Source organism: Zea mays, chromosome 2 (assembly GCF_902167145.1).
Source record: "Zea mays cultivar B73 chromosome 2, Zm-B73-REFERENCE-NAM-5.0, whole genome shotgun sequence".
In the NCBI taxonomy this organism is placed as follows: domain Eukaryota; kingdom Viridiplantae; phylum Streptophyta; class Magnoliopsida; order Poales; family Poaceae; genus Zea; species Zea mays.
In genome coordinates this window covers 21,633,871-21,650,056 of record NC_050097.1, presented here as the reverse complement: position 1 = coordinate 21,650,056, position 16,186 = coordinate 21,633,871, and the positions used below count along the sequence as shown (strand labels likewise).

The 16,186-nt window shown below is 50.6% G+C and overlaps 1 protein-coding gene and 1 long non-coding RNA gene across 3 annotated transcripts; one reads left to right on the top strand and one right to left on the bottom strand.

Annotated features, from left to right (window-relative positions):
* Positions 1-2,607: 2,607 nt before the first annotated feature.
* Positions 2,608-13,144, bottom strand: LOC100280081 (uncharacterized). Of its 2 annotated transcripts, none has more exons than XM_020547674.2 (7): positions 12,817-13,144; positions 12,534-12,720; positions 5,251-5,351; positions 4,734-5,177; positions 4,602-4,660; positions 3,501-3,605; positions 2,608-3,136 (listed from the first exon to the last, which is right to left on the bottom strand). In XM_020547674.2, the coding sequence occupies exons 1-7, from the start codon at positions 12,886-12,888 to the stop codon at positions 2,917-2,919; spliced, it is 1,188 nt and encodes a 395-aa protein (XP_020403263.1). In that variant the 5' UTR covers positions 12,889-13,144; the 3' UTR covers positions 2,608-2,916. The 2 variants fall into 2 exon arrangements, with proteins under 2 accessions (XP_020403263.1, NP_001146491.2); NM_001153019.2 differs by having other exon boundaries at positions 2,634-3,136; positions 5,287-5,351; positions 12,817-13,039.
* On the top strand, positions 12,929-15,017 carry LOC111590821 (uncharacterized). The gene is made up of 2 exons (XR_002749933.2): positions 12,929-13,062; positions 14,405-15,017. It is a non-coding gene; the product is annotated as an uncharacterized lncRNA (long non-coding RNA).
* The last annotated feature ends 1,169 nt before the right edge of the window (positions 15,018-16,186 follow it).

Below are 16,186 nucleotides of genomic sequence, written 5' to 3'. Positions count from 1 at the left end.
CAAATCTCCTTGGCGCTCTTCAACCCTTGCACCTTATTATACTCCTCTCGACTTAGAGAGGCAAGGAGTATAGTAGTGGCTAGGGAGTTGAAGTGCCGGATTTGGGCAACCTCGTCCGAATCATAATCTTCATCCCTCGGCGATGGTACCTGCACTCCAAACTCAACAATGTCCCAAATACTAGCGTGGAGTGAGGTTAGGTGATGCCTCATTTTATCACTCCACATGTTATAATCTTCACCCTCAAAAACGGGTGGTTTGCCTAGTGGGACGAAAAGTAAAGGAGTGTGTTTTGAAATGCGAGGATAGCGTAGGGGGATCTTACTAAACTTCTTGCGCTCATAGCGCTTAGAAGTGACGGACGGCGCGTCGGAGCCGGAGGTAGATGGCGACGAAGAGTCGGTCTCGTAGTAGACCACCTTCTTCATCTTCTTTTCTTGTCGCCGCTCCGATGCGACTTGGTGTGTGAAGGGGATCCTTTCCCCTTGTTGCCGGACTCTCCCGATGGAGTCTTCCCGTGGCTTGTGGCGGGCTTCTCGCCGGTCATCACCTCCTTCTTGGCGTGATCTCCCGACATCACTTCGAGCAGTTAGGCTGTAATGAAGTATCGGGCTTTGATACCAATTGAAAGTCGCCTAGAGGGGGTGAATAGGCGGAATCTGAAAAGTATAAACTTGAGCACACACTACAAGCCGGGGTTAGCGTCAGAAATAAAATTGAGTCCGAGAGAGAGGGCAAAAACAAATCACAAGCAAATGAAGAGTGTGACACGGTGATTTGTTTTACCGAGGTTCGGTTCTTGCAAACCTACTCCCCGTTGAGGTGGTCACAAAGACTGGGTCTCTTTCAACCCTTTCCCTCTCTCAAACGGTCACCTAGACCGAGTGAGCTTCTCTTCTCAATCAATCGGGACACTTAGTCCCCACAAGGACCACCACACAATTGGTGTCTCTTGCCTTGATTACAAATGACTTGGGAACAAGAAATGGGGAAGAAGAAAAGCGATCCAAGCGATAAGAACTCAAATGAACACAAATGTCTCTCTCACACTAGTCACTAAATGTTTAGAGTGATTCCGGACTTGGGAGGGGATTTGATCTCTTGTTTGTGTCTTGGAGTGAAGTCTAGAGCTCTTGTATTGAATGCAATGGCTGAAAACTTGGATTCATTGAATGTGTGGTGGTTGGGGGTATTTATAGCCCCACCCACCAAAATGATCGTTGGGGAACTCTACTGTCGACGGGCGTACCGGACAGTCCGGTGCGCCACCAGACACTGTCCGGTGCGCCAGCCACGTCACCCAACCGTTAGGGTTCGACCGTTGGAGCTTCTGACAGCTGGGCCACCGGACAGTCCGGTGGTGCACCGGACAGGTCCTGTTCACTGTCCGGTGCGCCTTCTGGCGCCTGCTCTGACTCTGCGCGCGCAGCCCGCACTGTTCACTATTCACTGTTCACTTTTGCAGTCGACCGTTGGCGCAGTAGCCATTGCTACCGCTAGCACACCGGACAGTCTGGTGCTACACAGGACAGTCCGATGAATTATAGCGGGGAGCAATTTCCAGAAACCCGAAGGTGGCAAGTTCGGAGTTGATCTCCTTGGTGCACCGGACACTGTCCGGTGGCACACCGGACAGTCTGGTGCGCCAGACCAGGGCAGCCTTCGGTTTTCTTTGCTCCTTTGTTTTGAACCCTTTCTTTTAACTTTGTATTGGTTTGTTGTGAACCTTTGGCACCTGTAGATAATATAATCTAGAGCAAACTAGTTAGTCCAATTGTTTGTGTTGGACAATTCAACCACCAAAAATATTTTAGGAAAATGTTTGACCCTATTTTCCTTTCAGGGACGGCTGTCAGCTTCCGACGACGAGGCCGCCTTCGCCTTGAGGCCCGCCACATCGACGGACAAGGTCTGCAACATCCTGACAACTTCAGCGAGGCTTGGCTCTTCGTCAGCCATGGCCGGTTGCACAGAGGGGGACGCGGCCAAGGTTGGTGGTGACGGTGGAGGGGCTCTTGGTGGCGCTGTGGGTGGGGATGCAGCGACGGTGGATCAGAAGGATCAACGCGATATTGATACCAGGTTGTCAAGAGCAGTGTTCGGCAGGGATGCCGAACCTCTACTCCGGAGCTCGTACTCTCGCTCCGTGGTAACTCCGACAGGGTTATGCCCCCGTGCCGCTAACAAGCTCACCGGGTTATGCCCCCTGGCTCACGGTTAGAGAAGAGAGAGATATGAGATTGATTTAACTTGTGCTTGTCTTGACTGAATACGGTGACAAGATATAGATAGCCTGAGGTCCAACCGACCAAAGCAGCAGGCTCCTCTAATTTAGGACTAAAATAGCAAGCTAATCTTTGTTTCATTATTCTTTATTTCCTTCTTGCGCTGATACTCTTTCCTTCCCTTTCTTTCCTTCTCAGCCATACGCTGATCCTCTTTCCTTATCAGCGTTCTCTTTCCTTCTCAACGTCGGCCAGTTGTTTGGCGCGCTCCTACGCATGGCGCACGTCCCTGGCTTGGCGGAGCCTGGACGCACGGCGCACGTCCCTGGCTTGGCGGAGCCTGGTGTACGTGCGCCCAAACAAAACATGACAGGCTACGATATATTATTATAAACATGATAGCTGGTTCGACGAAGTTGACTATATCCAAGTCTAACTTCTGTACAATCAACTCCAACTCCAACAGAGAAGATCCAAGGTTTCGACTTTCCAAGACATTCAACACTTTCCAGGGAAAAAACAACTAAGGTCAGATTGGTACATACAGTACTACTAGTTTCAAAACAATCGACTTTAAGAAAACATTGAAATAATCCGCACAGAACATTTTTAAAACATCAACAGGGGGGCAGCCGTGACATTTTTAAACATGCTGATAAAGCAAACTTTTGTTTTCGTTGAATTGCGATTGCTAAGGATATACTGTAATGACCTCCACATCTTGCATGCTGGAATTCCGTACGGAGTATTGGAATGTCCATCCGTGGCATGCCCCGGCATGCACCCCTTCCTTGTTGACTGCAAATACGGCACCGATGAAATCTGGGTATTTGCGGGCAATTCTCGATATAGCATCTGTGGCAGCATCTCGAGGATCCATCCCTTGTCGCATGCTCTCTACCACTTGGTAGCTACAACAGAATTTATAATAAGATTGGCACGAAGTGCACAAGAGTCGATAGAGTTACGATAGAGTAAACAACTAGCATATGCTGTTACCAGCATTAGTGTTTGCAGTTGGATCAGGGACTGTTTAAAATTGATTGCCCAAAGATGATTGAAATTGCATACCATCATGTACTAGGATGCTACACTTGAAAAAATAAACATGAGGGAAAAAGAAGTTCATAATAATCAGAGCACAACTCTGTCATCTTTCTTTCAAATTAAATCATAGATTGGAGCAACTAATCCGGTTCCAATTGACAAGCTAGACATCACACTCAGCCATCCTTTTTCAAATGTCATTTTCAACAGAAATTATGTTTTCATTACCATGGAAGGAAGCGCATCATAATATCACCATCACCAGTTGCTCCACAAGCCCCAACTTCATCATCACCATATGAAGAAGATCCTGGTATTGGTCCATCGCCCACCCTGGAATCAAATGATTGGTTGGTACACAGTACTAGCTATAAAGAGAGAAATTGGTAATTCTTCACCAAGTTCATTCAGTTGTCCTTGATGCTGTAAGTAACGGTTTAAAGTAAACCGTCTTTTGGCTATTAGTTGAAAGACTGAGGCATGGCCCTAAAACTCTAAAAAATCATTCAGTTGCCAAAATATTGAGGATTTAGAACTAGATTGGCCTCCCGCAGAAATATGAATTCATATATTCCCTTTGTTCTAAATTATAAGTCGCTTTGACTTTTTTGGTACATAGATTTTGCTATGTATCTAGACATACATTATATCTAGCAAAATTGGTGTACTAAAAATGTCAAAGCGACATACAATTTGGAACCGAGGGAGTAGATTGAATATTTCTATGAGTTAGATGGTTGCAAAATTGAATACATGCCAAGCAAAGAGTCCCAATTCAATGGGCAACATTTAGATTTCCAAGGAAATAATGGATGACACTGACACTGGCTTACGGAAAGGAGCACTAGGCTGACATGTTTCACCATATAGCAAAAATGGCTTAAGCACATGTAACAAAAATGCAACATGCATAGTACAGTTGGTGCATAGAAAAAATACAACTGGCGGATTTACATCATCCAATACAGGATACCACTCCAGTATAACAAGACCAGAGGATCTGACTGATTCTTACAGTGACTAGATACCACAGTCAAAAAAACATATGAAAGGTCCATGAAATGGTAAGATCTAATGGCACAAAGGAATTGGATACACAAGACGGTGGTGAATGAAATTCCAGAGTTACAGGAAAGAAACAAACTTAGTTAAGACATGTACTAGCTAAACAGTTTGAGTGAAACCAGGCCCAAACAGCTGGCCATAGTTTTAACTAGCCATCAACAGAAACTAGTAGATTTAGTGTCCATGATTAGTTAAAATTATGATAAGCCTGTTGCGCTGTGATGTGAAGTCACCCGACATTCCAACAGTAGTCAAAGTGCTCACCTTCCTGGAATTTTAAATGTAGCACCATTGGTTGATGTCCCAACTGCTATGTGGCCCATCTAATAGAAAACAACACAGATATTAGTTTCACAGCAATAGAAAGAGTCAGCTAACTTCGAATGTGATAGCTACCTTGTCAATCACAGCCATAGAAATTGTGTCATGGTTGTGGCGATTAACAACCTTCAAATTGGACTTTATTGGCTCCAGTAAATTATCACTTTCAAAATACCCCTGGCAGAGACCACCTTGACTCCCCACTACCTCATTCTTTACAGAACCCTCAACTTCAACTGAGGCTAAATTGATAGGATGGTATGGACCACACTTACCGACAGGATCAACATTTTTCCAGAAGTTTGGTTGGCAGTGGTTCTGTTTCCACTTTTCCCATTTCTCAATTGACTCTGGTGAACTGAGGTTAGTTGGTCCTGGAAGACCCATTGAAATTGCAAATGCTGTTGCTTTCTCTCCAACGAGCAGAGTATGCTCGCTGTGCTCCATGACTAACTTTGCTGCCTTGATTCCATCCTTCACATATCTCATGGCCGCCACAGCTCCAATTTCCATTGTTGCCTGACAGTTTCCTTAAGCGAAAATAATGCAATGTGCATCCACTCTGAATGATGGAACAAAATAAAATATCAACCTGAACTGCTGCACGAGAAAGTAATGCAGATGTTACCCCATTCATGACAAGAGCATCTAAAGTGGTTTCCCCATTCTCATCTGGACTTCCACCTGGACCAACTGCATGACATGAATACCTAAATTATAACCAGGTTGATAGATTCCAGAAGCATGCTAATAACAGGGAAGCTATTCAAATTATAAGTAAAAACAAGAAGCAGGACTGCTTGAGCATTACTGTCCATAAATGGATTACATTTTAGATACACAATAAAAGCAACGTATACAGAAAAGTCAAAACATCTTATAATTTGGAACGGAGTCGGTAAAACACTATGAACAACATGTAAAAGCAGTTGTGATTCATGTTATCCTCACACTGCACTGCTAACCATTTAAGTATTTTTTGTGCATCGATAGTTACCTTTATACCAGCATATAAGAGAGATAATTTGAGCAATGTAACATCACCAAATGTTTTTTTGGTATTAAGATTAACACCTCAGGCATGCCATCATTTTTGTTTCACAACTCAAAGTAAAGGAAAACACTAAAAATTATGCAGGCAGGCAAATCATTATATGGTGTGTTTGGTTGGACGTACAAGGAGGGATGGAAGGGGACGACCATATTTTCTATAATGTTTGGATGAGAGTCATGTGGAGTGAGGTGAACAGTGGAACAATTTTTGGTGGCGGTATGGTCCTAAAAAATCGAGCGGGCGGTGTTGTCCCCGCCTCATCCTACTTTGACCTCATACCAAACACATCCATAATCTTTTAGTATTGACAACATAATAAGGTCACATGACTGAGAAAGATTGAAGTTAAGCTCTGCAACCATTGTTTATCCATTTACTGCATCAAATTAATGGAGAAAATTCGGTTCAATGTACCACTAGGGGAACTCAAATGTGACCAATGGTCTATGAGAAATATCTCTGTTTTTAAGGCGTCGCCTAGGCGACGCCTAGGCGTCGCCTAGGCGTCCGGGCGGTGGTCTAACGCCTAGGCGCCTTGCCCGCCTACCTCGCCTAGGCGTCGCCTAGGCGCCGCCTAGGCGTCCAGGCGGTCCTCCAACGCCTTGGACCGCCTTACCGCTTTAAAAACCATGAGAAATATTTTGGCAGTGTGTTTGAATGTTAAATTCTGACAGCGTGGAAGTTGTTATGACCGGCCGCCACTATAGGTGCCGGGCAACAGCATAAGCATGCAAATAAGGATTAGAAGATAAGATTTGTTAGAGAGAAGATAGGGATTAGAAGATAAGATTTGTTAGAGAGAAGATAGGGATTAGAAGATAAGATTTGTTAGAGAGAAAAGAGGAGATCTATCTCATTAGATAAGGACTAGAAGGGAGTATAAATAATTGTAAGCACCACTCTATAGATCAAGCAGAAACACATTGTTTCCGGCTTCCTGTAGGGAGACGGGAGTCCAACCCTAGCCGCCACCTTGTTTTCCTCCTCTCACGATCGCTGACTCCTCGCCGCCGTTCAGCCTTCAAACCGTGTCCACCGATCCTCCACACGTACAACCTCCGATCGATGCGTGGCAGAGAACAGCAGCATACCAACCTGGTATCAGAGCCTTCGATCCGATGTCGCTGCCGCTGCCCGCTGCAACCACATCGCCGCCGGACTCCAACGTGTCTGTGCCGATCCCATCCGCACCGATTCCGCAAACATATCTGCCCGCGGGATCGCTGTCGTTGGCCGCCGGGGCTTCCTCCGCCGCCGCGGGCGTGATGACCAACGAGCAACTCACCACAGCCGTCCTCGACCTCGGCAGGATGATGGCCGGCGTCCACGCCTTCCTCTTGGGACCGCAGCCGCAGCTACCGTCGGCGCCCAACCCGCGGCAGCAGCTGCCTTCACCCGCCTCGGGCGCTGTCTACCCCTACGGGATGCCGCAGGACAGCACGGCGCACACCACCGCGCCCACACCGGCGGTGTCCCTCGGCGGCGTCCCCATCCAGGAGATCCAGTTCCCCCACTCGCCGTCCCCGCTTCCGCCGTGGCTCACCGACGTCGTGCAGCCAGTCTACTCCTCTGCGCCGGCGTGCCCGTCGGTCCATTCGACCCCTCACATCACAGCAGGCTTCGGCCATGGGGGCGTTCCGGCGTCAGGAACGCTCTATGGCGGCGTTGACGGCACAATTCTCCACGACTCCACTTTCTGCTCCGCGCCGGCTGCAGCTCCAGTGATCGGCGGGGCGCCCTCGGCTACGGCTCCCGCGACGTTCGGCGCGGCGCCTTTCCAGCCTCGGACCTACAAGATCGACTTCGCGACATACGACGGCTCGGTCGACCCGCTGAATTGGCTCACACACTGTGAACAATTTCTTCTGGGGCCAGCGCACTCCGGTGGAGCAGCGGACGTGGATGGCCTCCTACCACCTCACCGGCGCCGCTCAGACATGGTACTACGCACTCCTGTTGGACGAGGGCATGCCGTCCTGGGAGCGCTTCAAGGAGCTTTGTCGCCTTCGCTTCGGACCGCCTATCTACGGCTCGCGGCTGGCCAAGTTGGGGCGCCTTCCTTTCCACTCCACGGTCCAGGAGTTTGCGGACCGCTTCCAGACGGTGCTGGTGCACTCAAGGGACCTCTCCACGCGCCAAAAGGCGGAGCTCTTCGTCGGTGGCCTCTCGGAACACATTCGGGTCGACGTCGCGATGCGCGCCCCGCCCGACCTCCAGACGACCATGTTTCTCGCCCGCGCCTTCGAGACACGGGCTCTGGCCGCGGCAGCGCCTCCTCAGCAGCGCGGCGCCCGCCCTCCCCCGCGGCCAGCCTTTCCCCCATGCCAACAGGGGGCGACCGCGGCCCCGGCTGGCGCACCAGCGCTGCCTGCGCCGCCCGCAGCCGGCGCTGCAGCACATGGCGCAGCAGCCCCGGCGGCACCCGCACGACCGCACCGTCGCCTCTCGCCGGCCGAGATGCAGGAACGCCGTCGTCAAGGCCTCTGCTACAACTGCGACGAGCAGTACGTGCGTGGGCACGTGTGCCCCCGCTTGTTCTTCCTGGAGGTGGACGATTTCCTCGACGCCGACGAGGAGGCGGCAGCCGACGATGCGGCCGCGGCCTCGCCCGAAGAAGCCGCCGCCGCAGCGGACGCTCACGCTCACGCTCTTGTGGTCTCTGTACACGCTCTGGCAGGCATCAGGACGTACCAATCTATGCTCCTGCCCGTGACGATCAAGGGCGAGCGCCTCCTCGCCCTCCTGGACACCGGCTCCACCCACACGTTCCTCCAGGGCGCGGCCATGCGGCGCCTTGGACTCGCTCCTCAGGGGGGCGACTAGCTTCGTGTTACGGTGGCCAACGGCGAGCGCGTGCCGTGTGAAGGCCTTGCACGCAACGTGCCCATCGACATCTTCGGGGCGCCCTTCTCCATCACCTGCGTCGGCCTCGCGCTCGGCTGCTTCGACTTCATCCTCGGCGTCGACTTCCTGGGCACGCTGGGCCCCCTCACCTGGGACTTCGAGGGGCTCACCGTATCCTTCCTGCACGAGGGCCGCCGCGTCACGTGGCAGTGTGTGGGCGCCCCGGGCGCACCCTCCCAGCAGCGGTCGCTGCTAGCAGTAGTTCCGGACCCACACCACCCGCTGCTGGACGAGCTCCTATGTCAGCACGAAGCCGTCTTCGACACACCACGCGGTCTTCCACCAGCCCGCCCCTACGACCACCGCATACACCTGCTGCCCGAGACCGCGCCGGTGGCAGTGCGGCCGTACCGGTACCCTCAGTTGCAGAAGGACGAGCTCGAGCGGCAGTGCGCCGCCATGCTGGAGCAGGGCATCATCCGCCCCAGTACTTCTCCGTTCTCGGCACCTGTGCTCCTCGTCAAGAAGGCAGATGGGTCGTGGCGCTTCTGCATCGGCTACCGCCCGCTCAACGACCGTACGTCCAAGGACAAGTTCCCGATCCCGGTGGTTGACGAGCTCCTCGACGAGCTCCACGGGGCCAAGTACTTCACCAAGCTCGACCTCCGCTCGGGGTACCATCAGGTGCGCATGCACCCGGCCGACATTGAGAAGACGGTGTTCCGCACCCACCATGGCCATTTCGAGTTCCTGGTGATGCCGTTTGGGCTCTCCAACGCCCCTGCGACATTTCAGGCGTTGATGAATGACGTGCTCCACCCCTTCCTCCGTAGGTTTGTGCTGGTTTTCTTTGATGACATTCTGATCTACAGCACGTCGTGATCTGAGCACCTGCAGCATGTCGGCCTCGACTTCACCGCCCTACGAGCCCACGGCCTCTTTCTGAAGAGATCGAAGTGCTCCTTCGGGACCCCCTCCGTCGCCTACCTCGGCCACGTCATCTCCGCCGACGGCGTCGCCATGGACAGCGACAAAGTGGCCGCGGTCGCCTCGTGGCCGCTACCATGCTCTACACACGGGGTGCGTGGCTTCCTGGGCCTCGCCGGCTACTACAGGAAGTTCATCCGCGACTTCGGCTCCATCGCGGCGCCACTCACACGTCTCCTGCGGAAGGAGGCATTCGTCTAGACGGCGGAGGCGGACGAGGCTTTCGTTGCCCTGAAGCGGGCGCTCTCGTCGGCGCCGGTTCCATAGATGCCCGACTTCGCGCGCCAGTTCGTGGTCGACTGCGACGCGTCCGGCACCGGCTTTGGCGTCGTTCTACACCAGGGGGGCGGACCCCTGGCCTTCTTCAGTCGACCCTTCGCCGCTCGCCATGTCAAGCTGGCGGCCTACGAGCGCGAGCTCATCGGGCTGGTGCAAGCCGTCCGGCACTGGCGCCCGTACTTGTGGGGGCGCCGGTTCCTCGTCCGCACCGACCACTACAGCCTGAAGTTCCTCCTGGACCAACAGCTGTCCACCGTGCCTCAACACCAGTGGCTCAGCAAGCTGTTCGGGTTCGACTTCACCGTCGAGTACCGCCCCGGGCGGCTCAACTCGGCGGCCGACGCGCTGTCTCGCCGCGACGAGGAGACTGCGGCGCTCTGTGCCCTCTCTGGGCCCTCCTTCGACCTCTACGCCGACATTCGTCGTGCCACCGCGGCCGACCCGGTCACGCGCGACCTGCTGCAGCAGCTGCAGGCTGCATCTCTGGGCGCGCCGTGGGCAGCCGACGACGGCTTCCTCCTCCACGGCAAGCGCATCTACGTGCCTGCCACCGACGACTTGCGCCACCAGGTGGTGACCCTGGCTCACTCGGCAGGACACGAGGGGGTCCAGAAAACCCTTGTGCGCCTCCGCGCGGACTTCTACATCCCCGGCGACCGCCAGCTGGTGCTCGACTTCGTCCGCTCCTGTGACGTGTGCCAGCGGAACAAGACACCGACCACACAGCCGGCCGGCCTACTTCAGCCCTTGGACGTTCCGTCACAGGTGTGGGCAGATATCTCCATGGACTTCATCGAGGGGCTGCCGAAAGTGCACGGCAAGTCCGTCGTCCTGACGGTGGTGGACCGCTTCTCGAAGTACACCCACTTCATCGCGCTCAGCCACCCCTACACCGCCGCCTCCGTCGCCCGTGCCTTCTTCGACGGGATCGTGCACCTACACGGTTTCCCCAGCTCCATCGTCAGCGATCGCGACCCAGTCTTCACCAGCAATCTCTGGCGCGATCTCTTTAAATGTGCAGGTGTCAAGCAGCGGCTCGGTACGACCTTTCATCCCCAGATGGACGGCCAGTCCGAGGTCGTCAACAAGGTCATTGCGATGTATTTGCGCTGTGCGACAGGTGATCGGCCTCGCTCGTGGGTCGACTGGCTCTCCTGGGCGGAGTACTGCTACAATACCTCGTACCACACGGCACTCCGAGCGTCGCCATTCGAGGTTGTGTACGGCCGACCCCCACCACCCCTCATGCCACACCACGCCGGGGCGGCCCAGACAGAAGCGGTGGACGCCATGCTGCGGGACCGCGACGCGTTCCTGGAGGAGGTTCGCGAGCGTCTTCTTCAGGCCCAGCAGTACGCCAAGCGCCACTACGATGAGCACCATCGCGAGGTGGAGTTCGACAAGGGCGCATGGGTGCTGCTCCGACTTCTCCACCGACCCACCCATGCGCTCGTCTCGCCGTCCAAGGGCAAGCTGCGCCCACGCTACGCGGGGCCGTTCCAGATCGTCGAGCGCATCGGGCAGGTGGCTTATCGTCTCCGACTCCCCGCGGACGCGTGCCTGCATGACGTCTTCCATGTGGGGTTGTTAAAGTCGTACAACTCTGCCGGCTCGCCACCATCAACACCAGCCGTGCTGCCACCGGTTCAGGACGGGCGACTGCTGCCAGCCCCTGCGCAGGTCCTGCGCGCACAGCTCCGTCGCGGCGCGTGGCACATCCTCGTCAAGTGGCAAGGCCTTCCGGAGGACGACGCCACCTGGGAGCCCCTGGACGACTTCAAGACTCTCTACCCGGATGTGCAGCTCGAGGACGAGCTGTTTGCGCAGGCAGGGAGAGATGTTATGACCGGCCGCCACTATAGGCGCCGGGCAACAGCATAAGCATGCAAATAAGGATTAGAAGATAAGCATGCAGATAAGGATTAGAAGATAAGATTTGTTAGAGAGAAGATAGGGATTAGAAGATAAGATTTGTTAGAGAGAAGATAGGGATTAGAAGATAAGATTTGTTAGAGAGAAAAGAGGAGATCTATCTCATTAGATAAGGACTAGAAGGGAGTATAAATAATTGTAAGCACCACTCTATAGATCAAGCAGAAACACATTGTTTCCGGCTTCCTGTAGAGAGCCGGGAGTCCAACCCTAGCCGCCACCTTGTTTTCCTTCTCTCACGATCGCTGGCTCCTCGCCGCCGTTCAGCCTTCAAACCGCGCCCACCGATCCTCCACACGTACAACCTCCGATCGGTGCGTGGCAGAGAACAGCAGCATACCAGAAGCACACGTAATCTGTAGAGAAATCCAAATCCAATCTGTTATACACCTATACAAATTTTGAATATTGATCAGCTCTTATGATGGCACACTGGGGAAAAAGAGCTCTAAGCCTCTAACGTGGCACGTCTGGCACAAGGCATTGAACAACATTTGCAATTGATACTGACACTGTACTTTACTGGTGCAGGACTACAGATGAAAGCAACAATATTGGCATACAACAGTCAACAGGTAATCCAGATCCAAACCATAAAACTTAACAACCCATTTCTATTGTAGTCCCTGATGTTGCATCATGTTTCCAATCAATGTGATAATGCTGCTGCATCAACAATGTGCTTCAGAGGGCAGCATGGCAATTGCCACCCAAGTTCGGCCTTGCTCTTGACATATGAAGGACGACACGTGCAAGGGAACAGGCCAGCAGGTACTGACCTGTACCATCGCAGCGGAGGTCCTCGCAGGCGGAGCAGCCAGCGACGACAGCATCGACGGCCGAACCCCATCCTTCACCGGTCGAAACCACCTTCCACGCCGCTCTGACCGCCTCACGGAACGGCCAGGTGCTCACCACCACCGGGAAAGCCACGCCTACTTTCTCCGCGCCCTTGTCGCCCACCGCCTGATTACACCCAAAAAACCCAACAATCCAAATCCATCATCAATGATGTAACAAACTAATACAAACTCCAGAGACCAAATCAAATCTGACGCTTACCGAGCACCAATTGAGCCGAATTAGCAGGAACCCTATGAGAAGCCGCACGGAACTCCGCCTCATGGAACCCATGGAAGCGGCCAAGCGGGCGTCCGCGATTGACTGGATCACTGGATGCAGGGGCGGACTGGCGGGTCCGCCGGTGCCTAGGTGGTAAGCTTACCGCGATCTGCTCCTACAACTACAAGCTCTTCGATAGTGACGTGTCCCATATGTCATTATTGGGCTGGCTGTTGTATACTTCAGGTATCTCTATCTTCAATCTTTTATCTCACTAGAAAAAGTTGCGCGCTTCGCGGCGCCCTGCCAAGCCTAAGGACGGATACTTTTAAAATAATCTAAAATAATTTTGTTCAAAGTCCATTTTTTATAGCCACATGTGACTGCTAAATGTTTTTTGTCTGTTAAAAGTTTCATCGCCGCCACTTATGTCACGACTGCAACACTGACACGATTTCTATTTCAATGATGAAATCAATAACAGCAAAAAAATAAAATGATGTTAATCTTTTGCGGTTCCAAGATTGTCCAAATAAACGTGTGCATAAAATTTACATTGTTCTCCATAAATTCAGAACTTGAATCTGGGTTCCACTTTAATTGGCTTGTTTTTATTTTCATCGGAACTTTTAAATCTTTTTTAGAATGGTTAAGACCAGATGAATCATGAGAAAATGCTAGTTCAGCAAAAAGCTCCTTTAGTTGTGGCAAAACATATATAGAAGTGTTTTCTGGTCCAATTGGTTGACAAAGGTCAATGAGTGTTGTAGCAGCCACCTAATCAACAATGCAGTTTTGGTACCGAAAAAGTTTCGGTTGTACAAGTAAAAGTAATATAAAATAGTAAAAAAGGATAATTTGCACACGAAGATCCAAAGAAATCTGCATAAGAACTTTTATATAAAGACAGGCTTGGTCCTGCAGATGCAGTAGAAAACAATGAGATGATTAATACATAAATATTATGCAAAAAACACACATATTTAGAAGAGAGGCATTGGCACCAAAGCATTTCAGTTGACTAATATCCAAATTTTGACATTAAGTTTTTAAGGTCAACATCAAAATTCACAAGTCAAGGAACACTTGAGCATTTAAATCAACGTGTTTGGTGAAAGTTCTTATGCATTGATTTAAATGCTCCAGAGATTCTGGCTTTGTGCGTGACTGACTGCTGAATGGGCATATACCAAATCTCTTGATAACCTTTGAGGCCACAATACGCTGCTCCAAATCAAGATAAGCACTTGGTTCATCAATCAGATAGATATCTGCAGGCTGAACATATACCACAATGTAAGTGTGCAGAAGCTGACAATCAATCCAAATGATATAAGGTTAGTGGTATCTAGAGGCTGAGTGTCATTAAAGTATTAGGGATATATGGTTCCAGACATCATCAATAACTGGAGCAATTGATACACAGAATCAGGAAACAAAAACCAGTCAACCCAACACTAAGTAGATATGAATTAGGAACTAATAAAGGTACTTACGATCTACTTTGGTACATTACTCTATATTTTCACATTACCTGCATCAACGTTGTCAATCCTGGTCTTGAAAATGTTGCTACCTTGAGATGCAGAGCTAGGAACTGAGACTGACACAGGAGCAGGAGGGGTAAACCTAGACTGACACAGGGACGGCGTGGTGGATAGTAGAGCCGAATCGACGAGCAGGGGCAGGGAAGCGGTGGATCTGGAGGGAGGCGGCATCGGAGGGAAGCACAGGGAAGCATTCTTTTAACATTCCAGGTGCTAAGTATGAACTGCCCAAGTATGTTTTGAGTGAACCAACCAACCTGATCCGAGACAGCTGAACGGCAGCCGGCCGTAGGAAGACCCACCGATGTAAAAACTGTAAATGACTGCAGATGCCGCCAAATTGATCCCTTGCTTGTGGTAACTGGAGTGCCTCGAGTAACCTTCACATTTGCTTTGGCAACTTTCGGCAATAGGGTTTTCCAGTTCTAGTGTTCAGATAAAAACTTTTGCGTACCCTCGTCTATTGTTCTTGGTTCTACTGTAAACATGAGTCTGCTTAGAATTCTTTGGAGCGAGAATGCTGGTGAGATTGTTCTCGTCCACTATCATGATACAAGCTGGAGCATACGTTTTAGAAACTTGTCACATCTCGTGCAACTAATTATATTATTATGTGGTCTGGTCTGACATTTGAAATGAAATGCATGATAAGGATACGATCTAATTCATCAGATGCTCACGTCCGCCTCTCCTCGTCTCTGTCTGCCTGTCCTCTCCTCTGTTGTTCCTCCACCGTCAGCTCTTGTCTACGTCCATTCTATTCATTTATAGTGTGTGATCCGATTTAGAGTTAACAGGTGTGTTACAGTTTGATTTTAAACATTCAGGTTTGGTCTCAAATATCGAACTGTTCCATTGACATATTCATTTCTAGCAATATCGTATTTGATTATTTATTTAAAAAAAGATGCTTAAAATAGAAACAATTTAAGCATTTTTTCTAATTACTTCAAATGTTTTCATTCATAGACCTATATAAAGCAACGTTGTTTTGAAGATTTGTATTGCTAATTGCACTCGAGGCCGTAAGTAATTGACCAACTCAAGTACTGGCTAATTTGAACTGGGTTTGGTTAGGTCAAGTGCTTGGTCCCATCGCGTGTATCTGTCGCTCATCTCATTGCGGCCATTGCGCAGTTGATGTACATTTCGGTTTCATAAAGGTATAAAAAAAATTTCTACTAAGAGAGAAGATGTTATGGTCGGAGACCAAACTAAAGCAGTTCAAATCTCTCATTCTCTCATATAAATGCAATACATCTTCGTCATATTTGGTACCATGACATGTTTTAAACAACAGGTGCTAAACATTATTGTAAACACTTGAATTAGCCCATAATCAAATGCCTAGGAGACGCTACTTGATACCTAAGTAATGGGGGGGGGCAAAACAAGTCAAACCCCTGACAATGTGCTTGCGCTGTCTTCTGAAGACTACATCATCCGCATAACACTGGGATTCAGTGATACCGTGAGGGTAGGTAATATACAACTAACTCCTGGTTACATGCACCTAGCCAGGCTTTGCAAGGAAGTTAACTATAGCGTTCATCTGTTCCCACGGAAGGACAAAAACAACTTGATTTAAGCCTAGAAACAGCCAATCGGATCATGAACCACATTTCATGCTTGCAACTTCATCAGCCCTTAGCTTATTCTGAAACAAAAGGCAAGAAACATCAGTGATCTGTGTGCCTCGTCGTCACACAACCATAAGCTAAAACCTTTCGGTCATATAGATGGGCATACTTGTTTGCTTGGTTGATCCATTTTGACTATTTTCTGGAACTTCCTTGACGGTAGAAGATTCTAGAATCTCAGAA